Here is a 26,543-nt window from a genome sequence, read left to right on the forward strand (position 1 = left end):
ACTCCGTGTAATCAAATAAAGAGATGAGAGAGTTCTGCGTCTCTCGCTAATGATCAGTTCGTTAGACCGAATGTAGAGAGGATCTCAGAGGATTAATTGACCTTTAAATCAGATGGAAATGGCTTTAATTAGCGAGGAGGAGCCGCTCTGCCTCCAAGTCGGCCTATTGTTGTTCCTTTGAGCCAACATGGACGAGAAGTAATAAAATAAATAGAAAGATAGACATTTGAATACGACTGAGAGAGATCGTGTGATGTGATCGAAAGCTCCAGAACTGCCACTAAAGGGTCCAATAATTGTCTGTGGCGACATTCAACATGCTGTATTGCAGTTTTTCTCCATTTAATACACGTGGATTAAATGGAGATTAAATGGAAAAAAATCGTATTGAAATATCACAATAGTATATTTAATGTGAATTCTTTAGGCCATGATATCAGAGGTATCACTGTCAATGGAAAGAGTTATGAGTCTGAGAAGAAGGGAAGCGAGTTGACGTAAACCACACAGAAGAAAGTTCCAATAAACCAGCTCATGGTGCGTTCTGTGGATTATCCTGGTTAAAGGGGGAATTTCTTTCTTTTTTAAACGCTATGAGCACCACAAAACACATCCGTTGTATTGTATCGGAGACGCAGACAGATGCTGAGATTATTCTGGAAAAATATAAATTGTGATGTGGGGGACCTGGACCCTTTAAAACACTCGTCTCACTCACGGTGGTTTCGCGGGACACTGGGCGTGTCCTCTGGCTGCAGCGTGCTGGTGGTGGTGCTACATGTAGTGCCACTGTCCCTCCACGCCCATCCCCACACCACCTAGAGGACCTGCAGGACAAACACAGACACACACACAGTTGAACCATGAAGATCTGTATCCAAAGAGAGTTTCGACAGTAATGTCAAAACATTTCAACTGTCAAATCAAGTCAAAATACAAGGTATTTGTACTTTACTTGCGTATTTCCCTTTAATAGTACTTTATAGTTCTACTGCATCTCAGAGGTAAATATTGTACTTTAAGTACATTTTGCCGACAATACTAACATACCTTTACTTAAGTAAGGTGAATGTAGGACTTTCACTTGTAGTGGAGTATGTTCACCGTGTGGTATTAGTAATTTTACTGAAGTAAATGATCTGAATACTTCCTTCGGTGGTAAAAACACATCAATAGAAGGTTTTTCTTTTTCCATTTGCTAGTGCAGCTTTAAACTCTTTTTTTGTTAATGTTGATGTAATGCAGTATTTCAATAATTCAGTTAAATACCTTTGAAATTAAGAAATATTAAAATGCACACAGTTTACAACTGCATCTCAACAGTCCACCACAACATAAGGTATGAGGTGTGTGTGTGTGTGTGTGTGTGTGTGTGTGTGTGTGTGTGTGTGTGTGTGTGTTTACCAGGTGGTCTGATTCCCATGTGTGTCTGCCCGTCCATAACGAAGCCTCCCATTGGCTGACCATCTGGGCCGTACGGTCCTGCATGGCCCACTGTGGACAAGAGGGGGGGGGGGATTAATCTTTTTAATTATCTTGCTGCCTGCTGTCCCACAGTGATGACATCACTCTCACACTCACACTGTGAGGCTAAGGACGGCCTGACAGCTGCCGTCTATCACATAACTATCTCCTTCACGGAGAGAGATTAAAACACTTTGGTACAGACGGAGAAATCTCAACAACGACTGGTCACATTTAAGTTAACTGTGGCTATTCCTGCTCCCCAGAGGATGAACAACGATGGCTTTGGTGACCCCTGACCTATAGACTCTATATAAGAAATGAACGTGGTCACTGTGAAGTCACCCGTTGGTTTCATTCATCAGATGAATGAAAGGAGGGAGAAGGCAAGAAACTACAGAAAGCAGAAGTCTGGGGATGCTTTTCTTATTGTCATCAAATCCATGAAAAGACCAAAACCAACAATGAATCTACAAACAAGTGTTGTGTGTGTGTGTGTGTGTGTGTCAAAGCCTGGTGTAACTTCTTCCTCTCAGCCACAGAGCGCCATTAAAAACACATCGCTGAGCCTCACTGTTGTTCCTTCATCACCATGAACACACACACACACTGTAGTTTATTTTAACTCAATCACACACACACACACACTGTAGTTTATTTTAACTCAATCACACACACACACATACACACACACACACACACATACACACACACACACACACACACACACACAACGTCCTACTGCCACAAACACTCACTAGAGCACCAAATGTGGATTAATCCGCCGCTGAAAATAGACCCCAACAAATGCTCTATTTCCTCCAGTTTGTTTGATTAGAAACAATGACCAGCTGCTTTAAGAAATTACTGACTTAAAAAAAAAGAAACTATATATTTGCGTTTTTAAATATTTACGTCTTCAGTAGGAACCAAAGGGCTCGGAGCTGAGAGCCACAGACAGGAAGTCAAAGTACTGAGAGACGGACTAACACGTTGGTGTTTGTTGGTCTTGTGTTGGTTGAAATGAACCAATAGACAAACAGTAAGTCAAAACATGCTGCAGATTTAACAGTTTTTACCGATTGTCCCTTTATAGTGCTGTAGGTCATGATGTCTTATATTTGTTCTGTATTAAATTTCAGCATAAAATCTCTTCTGTTTTCTCTAAACTTGTTTATGCTGCAGTTTATTTTCCTCTTTTTCATCTTGCATCTGATCTTTGGAGGGAGGAGAGGAGGAGGAGGGAGGCGGTCATTAATCAGTGATGAGATGAGTTCAAATGAAACGGATTCATCCTCGCGGGGGAAATTAGATCCATAAAGTTTCATCCTAAAGGAGGAAGTGAGGGACGTTTTTTTTTCAATCTACATAGTCACATTCCCAGGATCCAGGTCTTTAACAGTTTCTCATCGCCCTCATTCAGCAGTGTATCGACGCTTTTGTGTGGAAGTCAGCTGCGGGGTAAATGCTAACAAAGCTTAGGGGCCAAAAGGCTAGCGGTACTTTAGCCCCGCTTTAGCCAGGCTCCTATTTGTTTTAATCCCAGGTTAAAATGTTCAATGGAGTGGTCAGTCAAAGCGATTAGCGTCTTTGTCTGGAGCTAATCCTGCTGGGGTTTAGAGGCCATTCAATCCTGGAGTTTAAGCTTCTCTGTTTCGCTTTAACACACCGAAGAGCCAAGAGAGCAAAAGACACAGTGAGCTTGGGGGGGGGGGGGGGGGGGGGGGAGTTCACCAGTGAGGCTTTTTTAGTGCGTCTTGCTGCTCAAATTCAGGCTGCAGGAGTGTGTTTACATGCAATTAGTACTCCAGTTATGATCAGGTGTTTGGAGTGTCCCGGTTTGCACATGAAGACATCAAATTCTGCTTTCACAAGTTTGGATAAACATCAATGTTTGTATCTGAATTCATCCAACAGAAGCGTAGAGTCCTTATCCAGGTTTCTGATATCTGCGTCATGTTCTCATCCACAGACCGTGTACAAGAAGTGGACGTAGTCATCGTGACGTCACCCGTTGGTTTGTGGACGGATGTTTTGAAGCCTCGAGTTTGGCCGTCGCCGTCTTGGCTTTTTTGCAAACCACTGAACCATATATGGACTGAGGAGGAGTGACGTAAAGATGCTGTTTACGGCTCTGGTGCCGATCCGTCAATCACAAGGTAGCCCCGCCCTAAAGCATCCCCTGCTTTATGGTCTGTTTGACTCTAAATGGACCATCGTTTACTAAATGAACATCATGCTGTGTTGAAGAAGAGTTGAAACTAGAGCTTGAGACCATAAACTCATGTTTACAATGTTTACTGAGGGAATAAATCAAGAGAGAAGTAGAGTCATTTTCTCATAGACTTAAATAGAGAGAAATAATAGGTTCTCATTATTTAATCGATTCCAATTGTTGGAAAGAATATGAGATTTTATCATCCAAAGCAAAGCATCAGAATTACACCTTATTACTATCAGGTCTAGATGTTGATATATGAAGCTGGATGCAGATCTGGACCGGAGAGTAGATATAAAAACAAGTATAGAACTTGCCTGCTCTGTTGGACTGGTCGATCATGGGCTGAACGATCCGCCGTCTCGCGTTGATGAACCTGAGAAACAGAAGAGGAGAGGAACGGGAGGAGGGAGGAGAAGGAGGGAGGAGAAGGAGGGAGAGACGGTTTATAAATGATGAGCAGCAGTCGTTCAATGTTCTGTCTGTAAAGCTGCAGAGGAACCTCAGCATCCTCTCTGATTCACTGTGGGACATCGTACACCTCACTGCACACAGAATATCACAAGCTTCTCTCGTATTTCTTTGTTTTCCGAGCGTGACGGAAAACAAATACGTTCATTGAGATGAAAAGTGCTTCATGCAACCACATGGAACATCTTTAAGGTAGTTGAGCTTCTGTTCCAGATCTAGCAGCACAGAAAAACTAGTTGCTTTCAGTTCAAGTTTCAAAAAACTAAATAAGAATGATAGATCATGTGCCACGGAAAGACACAGAATTATCTCACCTAGACTTTTTTAATATTAGTAATTGGTATTGATAATGTTTATGTATTTTTTTCAAGCCTTTGGGAGAAGATACAATGATGTCAAAACAACAACTAAACTTTCCAAGATAACTGAGTAATATAATTAACACCAAGACGCAAAGGACACCAAAGGTTTAGTAGCTAAATTAGTTTGGTTTCCTTCGGCCAACAGCTTCATTTTAGCAGCTAAAATTTAAACATAACCAAAGTTTTAGTTTAAAACGCTGACATGTTGTTCCTGTCTGGTGGTCCAGTTCGTTAGCTAATGCAGTTTGGTTTCCTTTAGCCAACACTTTAATTTAAACAAAACCAAAGTTGTAGTTTAACAGCTACAATATGTTCCTGTTTAGCTGGTGGTCCAGTAAGCTAAAAATTCGGGTTAGTAGCTAAAAGTGTTTCATTTTTAATCTTAATCTTATTAAGTCAGGTCGTTTGGTTCAAGTTAAGTTCTGATTTATTTGCAGTTCAAATAAATTTGCCAAATCCAATGAAGCCGTTTGTCCACTTGGCTTCCTGGAGCTCGGCCATCTGTTGGTGTACAATGGAAAACTACAATGGGGCAACCAGCCATTTAATCACATGTCAGTACACTTTCTATTGTGTTTAAAGTATTATTCCACAGGTAACACAGCGGGTTTGTACAGTGCGTCCTAACCGGGTTAAAGCCGTGGTAGAAAAGTGTGAACTGCACTCGTGGCTTCAGGTGTCAGGGGGGCTGCAGCAGCGATGCATTCATACATGTCCCCTTCTAAGTACACTCTTGAAAGCCATCATCCTGGTATGCGTGACCTATGACCTGGCACCTTCTGTGACCCCCCCCCCCCCTCCTCCTCCCTTTAACTCCCCCATATTCCCCCTGTTGCCTCCCCTCTGCCTGGTCTTCCTCAGCTTAAAGCCTTCTGAACCGCCTGTCGACCCCTCCCGACCCGCCCCGGAGTGAAAGCTCTGTGGTTTCCCCACTTGATTTATGTCCCCTACAACCACCTCCACACCCTCACCCCACCTCCTCAACCCCCCCACCCCCCCCCCCGGGAGGGATGGTTCCATTTCAACTTGTTCGGAAAAGAGGGAGGAGAGGGGTACAAAAAAAAAAAAAAAGGTGGGGGGGGGGCGACCCTGTTTCCTTTTCAGGAAAACAAAAGCCAGAGCAGCCTTTTCAGGGAGTAAAAAAAAAGGCTTGCAGGAGGAGGAGGAAGAAGAGGAGGAGGAGGAGGAAGGGTGAAATACAGAAGAGTTTTTAGAGGAGAGTAAAGGAGGATCTGCATCAGCTCCAACAGGAAGCTGAACAACTTTCACTAAAGTATTTGACATCGTCGGGTCTCGAGGGAGTTTCCTCCCCGAAGTTCTGACAACACGCAAATAATTTACTCCCTCTGTTTTTTTAGCGCCACGTGATGCTTTAAATGCTGTTTGAGAGTTGTCTTCTAAAAATACAAAATACTTTGAAATAAGGAGAAAATAGATATAGAGAAGTATACTGGTTCCATAAGTAAAGACTTTTTTGCGACAGGAACAATATCACAAGATAATTTACGAAAGAAGAAGACGAATAAAGAAAACATGTTGCTGTTGCAGTAGATTATGTTTTAAATATGTGTTTTTTTATGTTAATACTAAATACTTTTACCTCTTTGGGCCGTTTATAAATCCTTCAGATGAGACAGTTTGAGAAGGAGAAACGAGACTGTTCATAATTCACGTCCACGATGAGGAAGGATCCTCTGTGGTTCTACAATAATTAATTCCTGGGATGGAAATCATAACTCATAGTTTGGTTTAACCTCAGCAGGTGTGGATAATTAATCATATCATGTTCTGATGTCATTGTTTCATATATTGTTCATTTCGGAGAAGAAGAATTCCAAAGCCGTTGAAGTTGAGGCAGAAAGAAAGAAATGGAATCATCTGACCCTCGGTCTTTAACCTCCATAAGAGAGTCAAGAGCTTCACCTATTCATGACCCCTCACACCATGAGACTGAGTTTACAGCTGTCAACCCATAAACACACACACACACAAACAAAGACATTGACCATCAGCTGCCCCCCCCCCCCCCCCCCCAGCCTCCATAACACTGAGGCTTATTCTTCTGCAGCCAGACGACCCATAAACTGCGACACGGCACCCGACTGTGCTCAGGTACCGTTTGAATCAGGTCTCTCTCTTTTTTTTGAGAAAGTATTTAACCTTTTATTGATCCTGGATGGTTCTGTTATGATTTAAAATCTGGTTCCGTGTTCAGGGACATGAACTGTCCATGTTTTTCTGAAACGAAAGTTAGGTTGAGGCAACAAAACCACAACAAAACCACAGCCCGGTGTCGAGCACAGTCTCGTTTGTTGGACCCATCCACCTCCCGCCCAACGAAAGTCCTCTTTTTGGATATTAAAAACCACGTCACTTGCTTAATCACGAGGATGCATTTAATTTGTCTGTCCGCCACGAAAAAGGATCCTAATTGACTTTCCATTGTCATTATAGAAACAACAACAGACAATTTATGTCCCTGCACCCAAGAAATGTGACTATTTCACAACCTGTCATGATGCTGGGCTGGTTTCTCACATACAAGCACAAATAACTTTAAAGCAAAAACAGCAAATAGTTCAAAACAAAACAAAAATAAATGTAACATAAAAGAGACAGAGACTTAAAACCAACAGCTGATTACACCAACGAGTTAGTACCACGGATCACTGTCACTTGGGTTCAGCAAACTAGCAAAAAGTTGCACTAAATTATTGTAAATAAACATTGTGTTGATTCTGTCGTCTTTGGACTTGTTGTTTTCTGTTTGGTCCTTCAAATGTTGAGAAGTTTGTTTCCTCCACCGATGTGACCATCAGGTGTCAACGAGGCTGCAAACATCGACCTCACGTCTAAATCTTTTTACATTAACGTCCTAGTTAAAGAAAGGTGATATCTATATTGGGAAAAGTAAAACACCTCCAGCCCCTCCCCTCAGGTTGCAGGAGGAGGAGGAGGAGGAGGAGGAGGAGGAGGAGGAGGAGGAGGAGGAGGAGGAGGAGGGCGTTTGCTCCTCAGTTGGTCTCCTCTACTGAGGTTTTAAACAAAGCTGCTACACAACCACAATCACCAAACACACTCGCTGACACACTGCTTGTAAAACAGTTGCTAAGCCCCGCCCACCCTGGGTGTCACTCTCAGGTCAGTACGCTACCCCCCTACCTCCCTCCCTCACCCTCTCACCCTCCACAACGGGTGTGTTTAAATAAAGCAGTCCAGCTGTTTGCCATGAAAATGCCATTTACACCAACTGCCTTCAACACCCCCCCCCCCCCCCCTTTTTCAGAGAAAAGGTGAAGAGGAAGAGTAAAGGAGAGGAAATTTAAGAAAGCAAGCGAAGGAAACAAGGAGAGGAACTACAAGTAAGCAAGGAAAAGAAACAAGGAAAAGAGATGAAAGGAAGCAGGGAAAGTAAAAAACAAGTAGAAGGGTGGAAATAAGGAGAGGAGAGGAAATATAAGGAAGCAAGGAAAGGAAACAGAAGGAGATGAGAGGAAAAAATTTAAGGAAATAAAAGAGGAAAGGAAATAAAAGGAAAGGAGGGTAAAACAAGGAAAGGAGAGGAAACGAGGGAACAAAGGAAATTATGAGAGGAGAGGAAGACGTCATCTGTAAATTCAAGCATCTTTATTACAGTCAAAATGAACCAACCCCATATCAACCACTCAGTGCTCACACACACACACACACACACACACACACACACACACACACACTCTGACAGTATAAAACAGCGGTCGGATCAAAGCTTCATTTACAGCCTTCGTCTCCACTTGTTCACTCCGAATCTGCAGAATCAGGGAAAACACTGCGAGCTGCTCCAGAGGCGTTACCACGGCAACAGCCAAATATTCGGAGGGAGCGGGGGTCTGACTAATGGGTCCAGTACACATATATACATATATATATATATATATGTGTGTACAGTATATATCACCTCAGAACTGGCTGTTTAACAAGTCCGAAGGTGTTTCTGTTTCCACTCAGTCTGAATTCATGTGAAATATTCACGCAGTTTAATTTGTACGTTTGTGATTCTGTGAGATGAAATAAAACAACTAAAAACTATCAAATCTGCGTCTGACGACGTTACGAGATCGAAGCATTGGTGCGAGTTTGTCATCGTTCCTGAATCTCGGGGTGGATTTCAACTCTTGACGAGTTAAAAGCAGCTGTTAAAAATCGTTCTGATGTTTCTGAAATGCGATTCTTGTTTTGACTCGAACGTTCTGCTGCTGCTTCGTTCACTTATTTAAATGATGTCAGGATACAAATAACATGCCTCAGATTGTGTGCGTGCACTCGTCTGCTGTTTATAATTAATGTAAAATACATGGAGATATAAAATCTAAATACTTAATAATTACCTCTTTTTGACTCAGGTGGTTGATCCACTTGATTCAAGTGCGGTTTTATTTTCTTCAAATAATTAGTTTGTGTTTGTACAGTCTCAACATAACACCTCTGTGATGTCAACAAATGTAATCATTTCGTGGAAGTACATTAACATTTAGGTCGTCTGACGCGGTGAACCGTGTCCTCGCTCGTCTTCCGTCTCGTTAACTGATCGACCGCGTTGTTACTTAACAGTCTGGCCTCTTTTCACATCCTAGAATCGCTTCTGACGCTGGGGACGTTCACGTTCTAGTGGCATGAACTTGGACAAAAACGGAAACTGGAACCAGGTTCTGAACCCTGAAAGCTTCCTGGAGAAGCTCTCAAAAAGGTCACAAAACTTGAAAAAACGCTGTGGAAATGGCTTTAATTGGATAAAACCTGAGGAACCGTCAGTCCTTTAAAGCTAGAGTTGATAATCTTGAGAAATCATCAAGTTATCCAACATAAAAACTCAGCCGAGTGTTGCAGCACTAGCTCCAAAAGTCGCTTAATATGGCAAGGAAGTCGCCAAGTCGGCAACACTGACACCCCGTCAGGCCTCCCTCTAAAGCCACTCCCCTAAAATGATCAATATTAACGTAAACAACCAACGTGGCTATTGTTAGTACTCACAGCTGTTAAGCCGACAGTTTGACAGGGTCATTTACAGTCCTGCAGCAGCCAACGACACCTTTCTCTCTTTTTGTCGGAGCATTTGAATCATGTCTGAATACGAAGATAAAAATGCTTTTGAGGAAGATTACCAACCCACCCTTTAAGTTTAGGTGGATTAAACGGTGTGGTTAAATCCCCAACAGTGTAACTTGCTGACGTTTTCATTTCTGTGTCCGTAAACAGAACACATCATGACATCCTCCTACTGGTCTCTACCTCCAGCCTCCAAGCTCCAATTAACTCTCCAATTAACCGCCTCCTCCCCTCTGTAACTGTAATTGGGGGATATTTGGAGAAGGGGCAACCCCATAGGATTTAATTCACATAATTAGGTTTCCTCTGGGGGGGGGGGGGGGGTGTTGCAAACACACAACAACGACGTCGCATCGGCAACGTCGCCAACTCACCAGTTGTTGACCTGCAGGATGGTGAGGCCGGTGTCCTGAGCCAGCTGCTTCTTCTGCTCCTCCGACGGGTACGGGTGCTGCAGAGGGACAAAACACGGAGGTGTCAACAAACTGCAAAATGTCACGGGGTTGTTTCTTCTTCTGTTTTTTTTTTTTTAGTGTGAGCCTGAAAGCTGCTAATTAGCGTTAAAGAAGGGAGGCGGGGCCAGACTCATTAAGGGGATATGAAATGGAGCATAATTAATGGGAAGAAATGGTGAGCCAATTAGAGAGGGAAGCCAAGTGGAGAGAGAGCCCCGTTAATTAGTGTGTGTGTGTGTGTGTGTGTGTGTTGGGGGTTGGTTCAGGCTTGTTTCTCTAACAGTAGTGGATCAGAACAGGCCTGAGGCTGCACAGCTCCATCCCTGGAGTCTGTGTGTGTGCGTGTCTGTTTATTATGCTTTCAAATGTTATGTTGTAGATGTTGTAGGTATTGATTCAATGTGTCCTCATTCAACGGTTCATATGTTATCTTACAAGCACTCAGAAAAATTTGCAATCAGAGCGGCTGCGCTAACCAAGCCCCCAGGAAGAGCGTCCGGCTTGGTAGCAAATTTGACATAGTGGCCAAAACGGTGGAATTACAACTTCAGGGTCGGTCACCTGACGCCATGGGGCTCAACAAGACTTTCCCGAATAAACTCGCATTGGGAAAGTGACGTCTGTAAATCAACAGATCATTTTTTTGAGGTAAAACGACTTCCCAGTACTTCCCCGTCAGCAGTCTGAGCTTTAGTTAAATCAAGTCATCCTGGCAGCCACATGTTGGCTTGTTGTTGGTGGTTGTGGCTGTCGAAGGACGCGTCTCTTCGCCGCAGCTCAGCAGGGAAACAAAAAGAGGGAATTTTATTCTATAGAAGGTTTTAGCTTCATGAAAACCCCCTGGAGTAGTCTAATTAAAAGAAGAGTTATAAATTCACATATTTTCACAATAACAAATGTATTCTGGCCATGAGAGTCTTGTTTTTAGACAGACAGGTTTAGGTAAATGTGTTAAGTTTGAGATTAGGCATTTTACTGCTAAAACTTTCTTAAAACTATATAGTTTAGTTTAACTACTTTTTTATTTCAGTAAAGGCTTAGAACACCTGTTGCTTTACGGGTCTGAAGTAATGACAAAATAAAACCACAGTTTGTAAATAAGTGAAGAGAAATAATCTAAGCGTTAATATATTTTCACTGCAGCCGAGCCGACATGCGAAAGACAGAAAAGGAGAAGATATAAAGCAGGAAGATTCTTCCACCGTCCATCACTTCCTGGTTTTACTACAAACTCTCCAATGCTTTTATCGCCAGCCAATCAAACAGCCTCGGGCCGACACCAGAAGTCTCACCACATGTCTCTCTGGTGAGGAGGGAAAGTCTTTGATGTCTTCTCTCCTCCACCCTGACCATCCCTCTGCCAAAGCTGCAGTGCTTTCCCTGTGATCTGATAGCAGGTAATTGGCCTAAACTGCATCTAATTTGCCACAAAGAGCGATAATCACGAGGTCGTTTCATCGCCTTTTCAGCCACAGAGTCGCAGCTCCCACCGAGGGCGGAGCTTTAATTGTTCCGATTTGAAAACAAGGACGAGACAAAGCCAGCGACGGACCTTCAGAGCGTCACATGAAGATTGTTTAAACCTGGGCAACACACACACACACACACACACACATACACACACACTGCTGGGTCAGAACCATCCCGCTCTTATTGCTCATTAAGTCACATAAAATCTCCACGCAGCACGAAAAACAACTTCAATGTTCGAAACCACAGAGTCTTCGAGGCGAGAGTGAAAACACATGGTGCACGGTTCAGGGCTGGTCCACCTCCCGCTCTAATTTCAGAGTTTCCACTCAGGGTTTTAATCTGAAGCCACCTGTTCGTTATACAATTATAATCCTGTTAGCAGAGAGCAGGCTGGGCGGCCGTCTCACTGTGAATAGAGCTTATCCAAATAATGTAATATCGGGCATGAATTTAGAATTGTGAGGTTTATGAGCTTAATTTAGTAGTGCACAGATTATTCATTTGAGCAGAACAAATGACGCTTAAAGTTACTGTGAGGACCTTTTAACTGGTTATGAAACAATTTAATCCCGATCCCTCTACATGACTTTATATTTCTATATAGTTATTATTATTATTAATGCTTGACATCGGATTCCGTGCAAAATCATACAAAATGTAACCAGAAACTCCTTCAGCCACGCCGGCAGCAGCGTCTCCTCCTCCGAATAGAAATGAATAGTTGCTCGTAGTAGCTTTAAAACCTTTACGTGTTGCCAAACCACGATGTATTTGCCAAAACCACAATATCGTTTTTGCTCGGTTTAGTTTCCCATCTTGCTGCAGTGATGTACAGGCGTACTCCAGGACACTGTGACATCACTGTTGGGTGTGGTTACAAGGTGCAACAAAGCACACTTGTGACAACTGGCTGTGGTGTCCATTGAACAAAGCCCGAGGGTTTAGCAGAATCGCCCACAATTCTTTATCACCTTCAAACACACTATTTCCCGCTGTGATGTGGGGAAGGTGTTGCTGTTTAGTGTCCCAGTAAACCTGTTAAGAGGCTGTAATTACAACTCATTTAGAGTGTGTGTGTGAGACGCTGTGTGTGTGTGTGTGTGTGTGTGTGTGAGTTAGCATTTAACAAACACGTCAGCACTGGTCCAGAGTTGTCCACCTCTGATACAATTTAAAAGGTTGAAAATTAAAGAAATGATCAGAAAGCAAAAAAAAGTTGGAACATTTTGTATTATTGAGTCGTTAATTTGAAGGCGACTTTAAATTGCGTCTTCTTTCCTGATCCGTCTTTTCGGACAGCTTGAAATCTTTCCCTCCATCTGTCCTCTGATTGGCCTCGACTCCTCGCTTCATTATCTGACGGACGCTCATTTACGCTGTCAGGGAAGAAAGGCTGCTCCGTGATGTATGTGACCACATGCTGGACATGTTGTTGTGTATGTGTGTGTGTGTGTGAGAGTGTGTGTGTGTGAGGGGGTGAGAGGTCAATAAAGGCGACCCCCACAGAGAGCCGGGCCCTGGGGTCCCTGGGGGGCCTGTCACAGAGGTAATGGATGATGTTTTCACTGCAGGGTGAGGGAGCCACACAACAGCCGTCCTCACACTGCGGGGAAATGAACGTCTGTTCACAGTGGCCTTTATTTTTAACCAAATCCAGAGAGTTTCAGACCAACCACAGTCCTGATAGTTGGGTGCTTTGTTCTTGGCTAAGAAACTTGGGAGATTTGGTTCAAAACATCATATCCGACCTGGTTAGACTGTATCTTTGACCTTTGTTCCTAAATCTGCTGGTATGTTTCTACTTGAACAGGAGACATATGCAGGGCACATTGCATTCAACACTTCATTAGTATTTCTAGTAAAAGTAACTTAATAAAAAAAAAAAAAATCAGTTACACTTAAATCTAAAACTCTGTATTGATAACAGATTTAGAAACACTTAAGTCACAAAAACAAGTTTGCTTTTGGAACCTAAACAAATAATCACAGGAACTGAATCAGGAACTACACATTCCTTGAAGACTAAAACTAGTAACTACCTTTAGTACTAAATCTAGAACTCCAGATCAAACTCTAAACTAAATATAGAACTAAATAAGGAACTTACTCTGAACTAACTCTATAACTAACTCTTGTGTGGATGAAATGCAGTTAAAGATTTTGAGTTCCAAACATCTGTGATATACTTTCCCTTTATAAATACAAATGTATATACAAGCGGCTGCAGCACAAGCAGCATCTCATCACATACTTGCATGTGAACGTTTTGTTTATCCGGAGGATTTAAGCTCTTGTCACGTCAGAAAGTAGCGCTATCCATTAGCTGAGAGGCTAATCGCTAACACATTAACCAGCCAGGAGAATTCTTGCACTATTCAAATCACAATCACGGTCCCAATATCTCTCGATTGGAGTTTCAAACTGGTTATTCAAGAAACATATTTGTACCACTGACTCCTGTGTCATAACAGTCTGAAAGAAAGGCCGTCTAACAGAGCGGTTCTTACTCTGGAAAGGTTTCAATTAAAAATAGATGGTGCCAAACGGCATCGAGGCTATAAAGAGCTTTTGCTGTTTATCTAAAAGAAATGTGAAGTCGGCATGATGTCTGTCAGCACAAATGTGTTCATCGAGGTTCACCAAGCTTGAACTCTATATGAAAGATTTGCACAGATTTACTTCATCCATGCGAGGCCTTTTAACTGCTAATAAAAATGCAATAAAAAATTGGATCCACTAGTGGGCAGATCGAGCCCGAGTCATCCCCGGCTGACACCAGAACAGCAGAAAAAGCTTCAGCGCCAACAAGCTTGATTAGTTTCCCTTTTAGATTTTCTGCCATAGTCGAGTCCACTGATTTTACTATCTCGGCATTCTGCTCCGACTGTTGATGGGCTTAACACGCAACTTTCAGATGTCTCGCATTCTTTTGTAATTAAGACGTGCACGGAAAATCCTCTGAAGTAACACAGGATACACGGCGGAGCCAGCTCTGAAAAAAAACATTCAGATTTTCATTCTTGCTATTTTTTTTGCTGATTACTTCCAAATTTGTTGAGCAATAAAAAGACACTGAAAGAGAGACGAAGCGGCAGTAGATCGCAGAAATCACATTTTAATTATTTGGGTCTTTAAGTTTGGAGGAGTGCGTAAACACAATCACCGCCAGGTTTAGTGATCAGATGATTCTGTGGTAGCGATGGAGGACAGGTTGGCCAACATAAGAACACGATGATGGACAGAGACTGTGATGTGATGGTGGATTTCCATGGTGGGGGGGGGGGGGGGTTATATAGCGGGGTGGCGGCAGGCGGCTGAACACGTGTTGGTGCCTGTGGGTCGCCGTGGCCTCGCCATCACCCACATCTGCAGCTCTGCGTCTGTAAACAGCTGCTGATGGATGGATGGATGGAGGTGTCCCGGTGCCCTCTGACCCCTGATGGATGGAGGGCAGGGGGTCTGCGAGGTCAGCGCCGGGGCTTCCTGCTAACTCATCAGTCCCGCCCGGCTCAGGAGGCCCATTCCTCAGCCGGCCGACAGGCGAGCGGAGTGAAGACTCTGTAATTGTGGCGCTCGCTTTGAAGTTTGGGAGTCATTTTCTCTCGTCTCTTCATACCGACACCATCGTTTTTGGGTTTTTTTTCTCTCTAATTTCTGCTTCTCCGTCGTCGTCGTCGTGCTGAGAAGCACTTGGACGTGCAAAGTCTTTCCAGCTGTTTTGATGGAGTCACATGTGTAATTTGTAAGCCAAAGCAGCTCTTTAATGAGTTGGGGCGACTGTAAACAAATGGTCGCGTACACACAAAGCTTCCACCACCTGTTTGTGATGCGGGTTTATAAAGAAGTCCTTTAAGGAGGCAAACAACATATGTGAGCGAGAGGGAGGTAAATTACAAACTAATTACATTAACAGGGAGGATGCTTTCCATTTGCTTTTTTGCACTTTTACATGAAATAAAAATGGGAAAAAGCAGGAAGTGTGTGTGTGTGTGTGTGTGTAAACAGCATGTCGGTTTGTGGCTCGGCATTTATGAGCTGTGGCTCAGAGAAGGCTGCTGGAGTTTGTGTACGACTTCACAAATGCACACGCATACACACACACGCACACGTCAGCAGTGTTGCTACTGCGAGGCCTGAGACACAAAGATTCAGGAAGGATCAGGATAAACTTATCTCTCAATGATCTCTCCTGAATCGGACATTTTCCACATGTTGCTTCCCCTAACGTTTCCATTACCACTCTGTGTAGCCACGTTAACCAGGTCCATCAGGATTAAAGCGGGCCGATAATAAAGAGTCCGACTGCAGAACTTATCAAAAACAGGCCGTCAGTTCAAAAGAGTTATAATGCTCTTCTAGAAGTGCGTACACACACACACACACACACACACACACACACACACACACACACACACACACACACACACACACACACACACACACACACACACACACACACACACACACACACACACACACACACACACACACACACACACACACACACACACACACACACACACACACACACACACACACACACACACACACACACACACACACACACACACACACACTATTGAAATGAGTATTACTGCATTTCTGCACTGTAAAAAAAAAAAAAAAAAAAAACTATGAAAAGTCAGACATTCCTAATTTTACTCCACTACAGATGTACAAGCATCAAAATGCTCTTAAAGTTACTGTGAGAAACGTTTAACTGGTTATGAGAGAGACGACTATATTATACTTTAAGCTCGTCAACGATGCCACCCGGTCGGGTTCTGGTAAAATCAGATGAAATCACCGCTGGTTCACCAGCTCAGACTCCAGCAGCGACCAGCCAACCGCTGACGGACCCAGATCCGACTCCTCTGCAGCCTTCGACCTGCAGTCGAAAGCTCCGGGGGGGAGGTGGAGAGCGAACAGCGACACCAAGCTTCCGGAGGCCCAGGCCACAATGCTAGGCCCGCTGGAGGGAAGGGAGGCACGGGAGAACCAGAACCAGGACTGAGCGGGTCCGACTGTCGGACCCTGCCGCAGTAAAATTAGAAAAAAATTCCCTAACGGGACTCTGGCGCTCTGAAACACTACCACGTACGTCCACAGGGACCGCCACAATCAACACAGAATGTGAGTTCCTTCTGGACAGTCTGAAGATGTTATGTGGATGTTGTTGAATGCTTTTTAACGTATGATGATTCACACTCATTGCAATATCAGTCACCTTTTGACACGTCAAAGTTTTATAGATTTTTTCTAAAGAAGAAATTATTACTTTTCCGAGACGGAAATGACGTATTGACCTGCTGCTGATTAATTCACCCAGAATCTAACTGTATGTATAAGTGATGTTAACAAGCAAACGTTCATCATACCCATCATAATATGACAGTGGACAAAATGTGTGAGGAGATTTTTCCCTTTTCTTAAAGTTAAACAGATAAATAAAATCAGCTGCTGGTTTTCCAGTCCTCAGAGTCTCTGAGAAGTGAAGTGTGTCTCTTTAATACCTCTTGTTTCAAACCTGCCTCCATGTTGTGTCATTATTTTCTCTGCTTTGGTGTTTTGTTTCCTGCATTGAACGTACTGCAGCCCTTCATTCAACCTTAACCTCCAACAGCTAGCGCCTTTTCTCCCTCCCTCCCTCCCTCAGGTACCAGTGTTCCCTCCCCCTCCCGCCGTTCCTCTCACCTCCCATCTGCTGCAGGACTCGCTGTCCTCCAGGTTCAGCTAAAAGTCCTGGCGGCGGCCAAGACCCCCGTCGAGAAGGAACCGATTTAGCCTCTCCATGTTTGGAGGCAGGCAGGGGGAGATGGGGAGGAGGAGGAGGCGGCGGTGTTTGGTTGTTTTGCTGGCCTCAGCCAAAACTATGAGTCAGTCACTGCTGGGACTTTCAGCACTGAGCCGGTCCTCCCACTTTTACTGGACAATTCATTTCAGTTTCACGCTCGTAAAAAGTAATTTTTCCTTTTAGAGGTTCTTACGTTCTCACTTTCAGAATGATTAATAATTGGTTTATGTTTCATGCTGATAAACAGAAAGATATTAATATAACTCTGGTGAGAGTGACTCTTGTTCTAATCCTTTGGACACACCCCGTCTAAACCCGAGCAGACAAACCTGGGCTTTCACAGTTACATAATAATCCAAATTAGCAAAATGAGCTTGTTTGTCATACTAATGGGCTGTAAAGCGTGAACACAACAGCTGCTTATGTGTTTTGTTGGTAATGATGATAAAGTATTGACATCGTGGATGTTTACCTTTGGCGTTGACAGCTGTAAATATTTGCTGTGGCTCTTTGTCATTCATTATTTATTGGTAATGAGGCTGTTGTACTTGGTGTAAATTGAGCCAAAAACCTCACAGATTTCACTCAGTTTAGCCATCATGTTGGACACCTTTTCATGATTCTAATAAAATGAGTTTTATTTTGTCAAAAAAGAAAGTCAAATCTTGAGTGAAGTTGATCACATCAAATATTTCTTCATTTACAAATAACCCTGGTTATTCTTGAAAGGAAAATGTCCAGTTCATATTCCTCCTTTTGAAACTGAAACCAGGTCACTCCTGATTGGTTAGGCCGGTGTACTGATGAACGAGTGGCAAACTGTAAAGCGCTTTAGATAAAAATGTAAATGCAGTTCAACTAAAAAGAGACAAAAAAATCAATACGAAAGAGAAAAAAGGTACAAATTAACCACAAAGAAGAAAAAAGTTACAGAGAGCTGTAAAACTGCAAAAAGAAAGAAACTCACAACAACAATGAAAACGGACAGAACAACCACAAAGAGACACAACATATCTACAAAGAGACAATGCAACAACAAAGAGACACAAAGCAACTACAAAAAATTATTACAAAGAGACACAAAATGACCAAAGAGAGACAAAAAACAACTACAAAAAGACTCAAAACAACCACAAAGAGACACAACATGACTACAAAGATATGTAAAACAGCTGCAAAGAGACAAAGAAACTATTTAAAGAGGAAAAACAACCACAAAGCGACACAAAACAACGACAGACAAAGAAAGGACTACAAAAATACCAAAACAACAACAAAAAGAGGCTAAACAACTATAAAATGTAAGAGAGGCGATGAGGCCTTTTGCACGTCTGTGCCCAAGACCCTTATTTCAGTCCTATAAATATTAGAAACAAGCTGTAATTCTAAACTGGTTCTCGCCACCAAACCCTGAAGTTTAAGTCGATCAGAGCTGATATAATTGTATAAATTCACAGCTCTGCTTTCTTCCCGTCGGGACGCTTCTGAAGAGCCCACAGGTAAAATACCTGAACCACAGCATAGGTCAAAGGTCATCACCCCAAACTGAGAACGTCCCCGGGTTGTGAGCAGGTGGGAAAGCAGGGCAGAACAGTAGGGGGTGAGAAGGTCAACACAACTTCAAATGGACAGAAATCTCAGCACAGAAGTGGGAGGTCACGGGTTCGCTCCTCCGAAAACAGCCACGAGTGCTGATTAAGTGTTTATAGCGAGACGGTAGAGCCAGACTCTCTCTACACCTGGGAACCTTTAAACTAGTCAACTGTTGTGAACACACCTCAACACGGCAGGTGTACAAGTCGCCAATATTTTTGGCGGTCAAGCGGTCCAAGCTGTGAGAACACGTTGCCGACCAAGTGGACATTGTCTTGCTCTCATTTGAAAAATGGTAAGAAAATGCCACTAAAAGGCCACTTACCGTCAGGTGTTGAAAGAGCCAGGCTCTCAGGATGTTGGTGGCCACTTTGGGGAAGATGCCTCTTTTCTTGTTGTGCAGTTTGTCTCTGTCGGGGTCGTCGTCGTCCCCTGTGCTGGGAGAAGCCACGCCGTTATCCAGGCAGTCGCCTGATCGACACACGGAAGGAAGAAAAATAAATGTTATTTTACAGTCACGGCAAGAGACAGATGTTTCCAAATATACCAAACATGTCGGGGCTGGTTGGTGCACATCTGATTAACGTCAACAACTTCGCCCCGACCTAAATCTCATGTTAAAAACTAGCCTTTAAAAAGCAATCCAACACCCAATGTTAGTTTGAACACACCTCCTTCACATGACAGACAAACAAAACACAATCGCTTGATTTCCTCTGGAAAAACACAAAGAAAATATACTCTTTAAGTATAAAAACACATTAAATACACAAAGAAACTCACTGTTTTCACAACAACGAGCACATTGGCCATGAACTGAATATTCCTGGGAGGTTTAAGTGTATATATTTACCATATTTTCCTGTGGTTGCAAAGCGCTGCTACACAGCCAGCTAGCTAACATTAGCACACTTCGCCCGGTGCACACGAGGCCTCTCAGCACTTTTCTGCCCATTAAAAGGCGCCGAGCAAACACATGCCTTTACTCGTGTACTTTCCCTGCACAGATTTATTTTTCCCCAGTTGGATTCAAACTGGTGACCCTGTAGTAACGCCGGCCTGCCCTGCTTCGTAACCCTCCCCCGCAGGTTTTGGATCGTGACACATAATGCCGCATTTCAACTGAAAACCCACTAAGAGCTGCCAGGCCGGTGTTTTATTGCACTTTCTGTGCCCGTTTAATGAGGCTCATTTTCTCCTCAGTGTTTTTTAACAGCGCCGGACCAAGGTTAGGGCGACAGTCCCTGGCAACCTGCAGCAGGAGATCCAGGTCCTGCCGCCCTGCTCAGAGTCAGCGGCGGACCTGGGCCTCCCTCCGCCCGAACAGAGGCAGAACTCTGCCGCGCAGCAGAGCCTGAAAAGGTGGAAATAATCATAAAAATGATGCGTAACTCCATAAACAAGCTCTCAGCCTCATTAGGCTGAACCGCAAGCTCCCCGAGGCTGATTTACACTCCACCCGCACTCCCCCTCTCTCCTTAGAGAGCCAAAGACAGAGCGGTCCCACCCAACCTGCTAATGGTTTGTGACAACTCGGCTTCACAACAACCTGTGGATTAAAAGGAGAGGGGGACGAAGATTGTGGGTGATGAAAAGAAGGAAAGAAAATGATGGAGGACAATTCAGTGAAAGCTGCACGGTGGGCCCTGTGGGGGCACGGTGGGCCATGTGGGGGCACGGTGGGCCATGTGGGGGCACAGATGACGGGCAAAGACACAAAGAAGTGATGAGAAGAAGTGAAATGAACATAACCGGCCATCAATGCTCTCAATAATTCTCACACCTCCACATAAGTTATGTTTCCATTCAAATGTTGCACGAATTTTAAGCAAATTGATGAATTTCCTGCATAACGAAATGTGAATTAGTCCGCGTTTCCAATTTGAATGTGAAAATATCCAATAGAATATGACAATATGACTTATTAAATCGAGCACTAATAACTTCACACCTGGAAGCCTAAAACGCACATTTCCAAACTCAGCCAAGATTAATATTGTATTAATTTTCTTTACGTCTGGCGTTTCTGCTTAGATTTTTTGATGCAAAATTAGAAAAATGTGTTCAAAAACACAGGTGTATGGTAATAACACCATAATATTATAATGTCTGGAGACAAATGCGGTATTTCAAACCATAGAGAAGTATTCTAGAAGCATTAAAATCAGGACCAATGTCGTCTTTATCTCTGCTGTGTGACGGCCACGGCCAATAGGATGCAGAACAACTGACGAGACAATGTAGCTGTAGCTTCATGTGCGAGTGTCTTTTTAGAAATTAAACTGACCAAATATTTCACCATATGATGTTTCATTCCACCTAAACTTCATCAAACGCCATGCCAATAGAAAAAAAAAAGTTTGCCAAACAGTCGTCCTGCTTGCATGATGAAGATGATGAACATGATGAACATGATGAAGATGATGAATCTCTTTCTGCACGTGTGAGATAAAGAGAAACAAACACATGAAGCAGTCCGGTCGTGCCGACTTGCCTCCTCCATCGCTGCGCTCTTTAAGAACTGTTTGTACTAAACTTTATTATCCGCGGTCTGTTGGAAGTACGCTCACTGGAGAGGGAGAGAGAAGTAGAGTCTTTATTTTCCACTATGGACCATTTCTCTTCTGCTGACGGTGGGAGGGGTCAGATGACTAGAAGCCAATCCAACGCTCTAATGAAGGTGACCTCACTGCTGAGGTCAGACATGGAATAAAAACACTGAGACGGACCGAGATGAAACTCAACGTGTCCTGCTGGGAGAATTTAAAGACGTATAGGAGGTTGGACTGGCGCTAAATACACAATACAGCCAAAAGTATGTGGACACTGGACCATGGATTAAAGCCTGCACTCGTCCGGTTCCAGCTGTTAAACCAGATGTTTGAATATGGCTGCAAGAGAGCATCAGTGAGGTCCAACACTGATGTTGCGTGATCAGGTTGGGCTAACAGTGTTCCAGTTCATCCCCAATGTGTTAGGTGGGGTTGAGGTTCAACAAGTTCTTCCACAACAAATCGGAAAAAAAAAAATGGAGCTTTATGGAGCTGGCTCTGTGCACCATTGTTTAAAACACAACTGTATGTAACATAAAGTTGTATCTATGTTGGAACTAGGAGCTCAAACCAGGAAACACCACGGTAAAAGAAACCCCGAAAAAGCAATAAAGAAGAAGAAACAACAAGAAACAGGGTGTGCATCAGGGAGCTTCAGAGGTGTTGTTAGGTATATCTTTGAATTTTGGACAGAATCTGGTTAGCTGTAGGCTTAACATACAGACATGAGATTGAAATCCCCTCATCTTATGGATAGAAAGCAAACAAGTGTATATTCCTCTCTCTCTTCAATGACAGAGGAAGCCCATTCAAAGTGACAGCATTATGGTCGTCTATGCTGAGGACATGTTTCTCTGTTTATGTTCCCCAGGATGGCAAATTAACACTGAGCACTGCGGCCAAAAATGCTGGAGAGTTTGGCTTTGGCTCCTGAGTTAGCAGATGTCATTTGAAGTCCTGCCGAACTGAGGTTTTTCAGTAACGTCAAAGAAATCTCTTATTCACCACATTTGGCTCCGTTGCGGAGGTCAACCGGGGAGCTGGCTGTGTGTAAGTGATGCTTAAATATCTACCAGCCAACAGAGAGAGAGAGAGCTGAAGCAGCTTGAGGTCTGGCTGCTGATACGTCCAGTCAGAGGGAACCGTCTGATGAAGCAGATTTGCTTTCCAAGTGGAGGTGTGACAGTGGATCAAACTCTTGTAGCTTTGGTTATCCCCAAAACACGCAACCACAGCTTTATATCCAACAAGCAAGCTGTTTACAGTACAGTAGTTCTGCAAGATCTGATGGAAACTACAATGAACAGGTTGATCAATAATTATGCTGTCACCATCATTTTCACTTCTACAATGGTTCAAATATAGCTAAAGGACCAGAGTGGATGTAGTTGCATCCAGCGGTGTGGTTGCAATTTGCAACCAGCAGAACCCCCCTCCGATCCCCCCTTCCTTCTCAAGACTGCGGTAACGTGCAAAACCATCGACATGAATGTGTGAACAACATTTCATTGCAATCCATCCAAAACCACATTAGTCAACCTGGTGGTAAGATAAATAGTCAGGGGATCACCGTGCATCTAGTAGATGTCTAGATATTTCACATAAAAGTCAGCGGATCGTCAAAGTCGGTGGGATTTATTCTTGGCAGCATAAATAACTGGACGAAATGTTATGGCAATCATTCAAACAGTTATCAAGACTATTCACTAAAAAGAAAACAAACCTTACGGTGGCGCTAGATAAGAAGGGATTCATCCTCTGAGGGTCTAGAATGACCAAAATGGTCGACCAACCAACCGACCGACTGACTTCACCATCTCTGGAACCGCCATCGTGCCGCCATCAGCATTCAACAACTACAACTTCCATTAGCACCATAGGCTTTGTGTCAAAAACCCCAACAGAGTTGTTGAAAGTTCACAAAATAACAGCAGTCTTTGATTTGAAATGGCATTCAGATGTTACTGTCCAATAAAGCAGCAGATCCTCATTACTCATAGAACAAGCAGAACACCACAGGAACATTTCTGCAGAACGACAGATGAAAGAAATCCTTAATGAGAAAAAACATTAGGAAGCTTGTGAAACAGAAACCAGCGTGAAAAAAACCCCCAGCCAAAGTCTATCTCACTATTAAGGCTGATGTGTGTTGGGACTGTAAACGCTTGATTAACAAATCTCCTATTGAATCAAACTCGGCCTGTTTGTTGAAGGTCAGACTCGCCCCCACAGCGGTGTGAACCTGTAAATGTGGGCAGCAGATAGAGAAACCACAGGACCTGTTTCAGTTGGCCCGCTAACAGATGCATTCTAACAGAACCGGCTGGACTGAGACCAGCAGCATGGAGCCAGAGCTGTGTGTGTGTGTTTAAAAATGGAACTGCATTTAGTGTTTTATTCTATCATAACTGTATGTACATAGGTTTCTGTTCAATTACTGATATGTGTGAATATTTTGAAGACAGCAGATCAAGATATTTTCTAAAACCTGTAACTCTCAGCTGAGCATAAAGACATTTGGGGAATATTGAGGCATTTTCTAAACCAAATTGAAGTAAAAGTAGATGGAAACATATTTTGTGAAACGCTTGTGTCCATGTCTTCATATACAGCACTGTATACTTTGTGTACTGCATATTTACTTATACATAGTATACTTTTTGTGTATTTACACTGTAAAATCTGAACATATATGAATTCTGTTAATGCCCGTTTGAGTGTGTTCACTGCATGCTGTGTTATTTCTATTTCCCCCTGTGTGTGTGTGTGTGTGTGTGTGTGTGTGTGTGTGTGTGTGTGTGTGTGTGTGTGTGTGTGTGTGTGTGTGTGTGTGTGTTCTGGGACATAAAGCTCTCTTTCTTCCAGCTCGGCTCGTTGCTCACATCGTCTGTCAGCCTTCATCACTCTCTCACTCCCTCTTTCTCTCTACCGTCTCCCTTTATTTTCAAACTCACGACAGGTTTAACATGTCGGAAAACCTCTTTCACCCTTTACAAACTCTCTCTCTCTCTCTCTCTCTCTCTCACACACACAAGTACATGCAAGTACATATTAGAGGTACTATTTTATGGATCTTTACATTTCTACTCCACTACATCTCAGAGGTAAATATTGTACTTTTTACTGCATTTGTCTGACAGCTTTAGTTACAGTTCTTCATCTCCTTCCTGTCCAGTGAACACCTCGTATCTCCAGATGTGTTGATGTTGAATGTTTGTGATGAACTGAAGGATGAAATGTTCCTTCATGTGTTGATAAAATCCTCCTACTTCTTCAGATTAATAAACTCTTTAAAAAGACTCTTGGATCAGCTGGAAGATGCTTCATAACAAAGCTGAAAACAGGTTGTTTGTTCTTTCTAGAGATACGAGGTTCTCACAGGACAGAGACGCTACAAACACGTGATGATCTTATAGAATATGATGCATTGATGTAGATTAAACTAGACAACAGGATATAAAGGAGTTAAAAACATCTTGAATGCAGGACATTGAATTGTAGTGGAGTATTTTCACAGTGTGGTATTTGTAAAACATAAAGACGTGCAAACACGGATCGTGGATGTGGAGCTCCGTCAGTATTCTCACCGTGTTCGCTGCTGTTGTCTCCGCTGTAGGACGTGTGTCCACCGCTGGACGGTCCCGGCGTCCCGGCCGACCGGATCGATGCCGCGTCGTCGTGATCTCTGCTCCATGAGCTCTGCAGGGAGGAAAAGACACAGGACGACAAGCAGTGAGACATTTACAGTAAGACTAAAAATGGTAAAAAAGTTTTTAAAAAAATTTGTAAGTCAAAACCATGTAAATAGTATTATTAACAATGATTTTTATGATATAGTTTGCAAAGACATTCAGTAGATATCTCTTTGGGGCTCAGACTCAGCGCCACCCACAGAAAGTCAAACCTGAACAAACTTTAGAGCATCATTGTCCCACCCACTCTGTTTGATTGACAGGTGATCCCTGCGGAAACACCTCATCTACGAGGGCTCTGCAGTCACAAAGACGGAGACTTAAAAACAACAACAAGAAGGATTATCAGTGTATCATCCAACCGAAAAAGGAGGCACTTGAAAATGAAACCAGAGCTTTGGAGCTGCTGATCATCCGACACTAAGCCGCAGGAGTTCACACTTCTGGGTGATTAAAGGGTTAAAAGGCCTGACAAGTGGCTGCTGGGAGCTGATTTAAAACCTGCTCTGCTGGCTCGGAAAACAGACACAACCTGACTTTTCACCGCTATTATTCTCGCTTAAGAGAGAGAAGCCTTCACGAGTCAGAGAGAAGAAAAGAAAAAGGATCAGTGTGTGTGTGTGTGTGTGTGTGTGTGTGTGTGTGTGTGTGTGTGTGTGTGTGTGTGTGTGTGTGTGTGTGTGTGTGTGTGTGTGTGTGTGTGTGTGTGTGTGTGTGTGTTACCTGCTGTCAGACAGATGAACACACTCTGCTCATATTCCATTTTCCCTTTTTTGGGGGATTTCAACATCTCAGTTTTGTTAAATAAACCCTGCAGAGCTGCTTAGATTGCAGCCAAAAAATGGAATAATATAGTTTGACAAAACAGTCTTAACTCAACTCAAAGGTGTGGAACGTGAGTCACCTCTCTGAGCAACCAGAGCTCGTGGCAGGAGGTGGAGCGGGAACAACTGGATATATTTGGGCTCGCCTTTATGCAAAACACTGGGTCTGGAACCAAACTCCTGTAGAGGGGCCGGACTCATTGTCTGAGCTGTCCAGGCTGAGAGGAGCCGGGCGGCTGTAAGCTGTAAGCTGTTAGAGTTCCTCCTGGAGAACCAGAGGGTCGCCACTAAGCGGCTACAAGTTGCTGAGTGTCGGGCCACTAACACCGACTAAGATGTGGCTTGTGTCTTCAGTGGGAAATGTTACAATCGGCATCCATTCCATGGACAAATGACAAAGGAGCTACTGGCAGCTAAGGGCGTGGCTTAGGTGTGTGTGTGCCGTGAGGCTATGTGACATACCTTTAAGTGAATATATAATTAAATGAACAGGGATTTGGACGACTATTGTAATTTATTAACATACAAAACATACAATTAATATGGTCTTCTCAAAGCTT

At 43.3% G+C, this 26,543-nt stretch overlaps 1 protein-coding gene across 1 annotated transcript in view; it reads right to left on the bottom strand.

Annotated features, from left to right (window-relative positions):
- Nucleotides 1-774: 774 nt before the first annotated feature.
- meis1a (Meis homeobox 1 a) overlaps nt 775-26,543 on the bottom strand; it is a 34,542-nt gene continuing 8,773 nt past the window's right edge. Inside the window, exons 7-12 of the mRNA XM_076091957.1 lie at nt 25,055-25,166; nt 19,241-19,386; nt 9,975-10,051; nt 4,000-4,058; nt 1,405-1,494; nt 775-827 (exon numbers count right to left, since the gene is read on the bottom strand). Of these exons, the coding sequence (XP_075948072.1) occupies nt 775-827; nt 1,405-1,494; nt 4,000-4,058; nt 9,975-10,051; nt 19,241-19,386; nt 25,055-25,166 (537 nt within the window). The remainder of the gene's footprint in view (nt 828-1,404; nt 1,495-3,999; nt 4,059-9,974; nt 10,052-19,240; nt 19,387-25,054; nt 25,167-26,543) is intronic.

Source organism: Anarhichas minor, unplaced genomic scaffold, assembly GCF_050575085.1.
Source record: "Anarhichas minor isolate MPS153535 unplaced genomic scaffold, ASM5057508v1 ptg000014l, whole genome shotgun sequence".
Taxonomy (NCBI): Eukaryota; Metazoa; Chordata; class Actinopteri; order Perciformes; family Anarhichadidae; genus Anarhichas; species Anarhichas minor.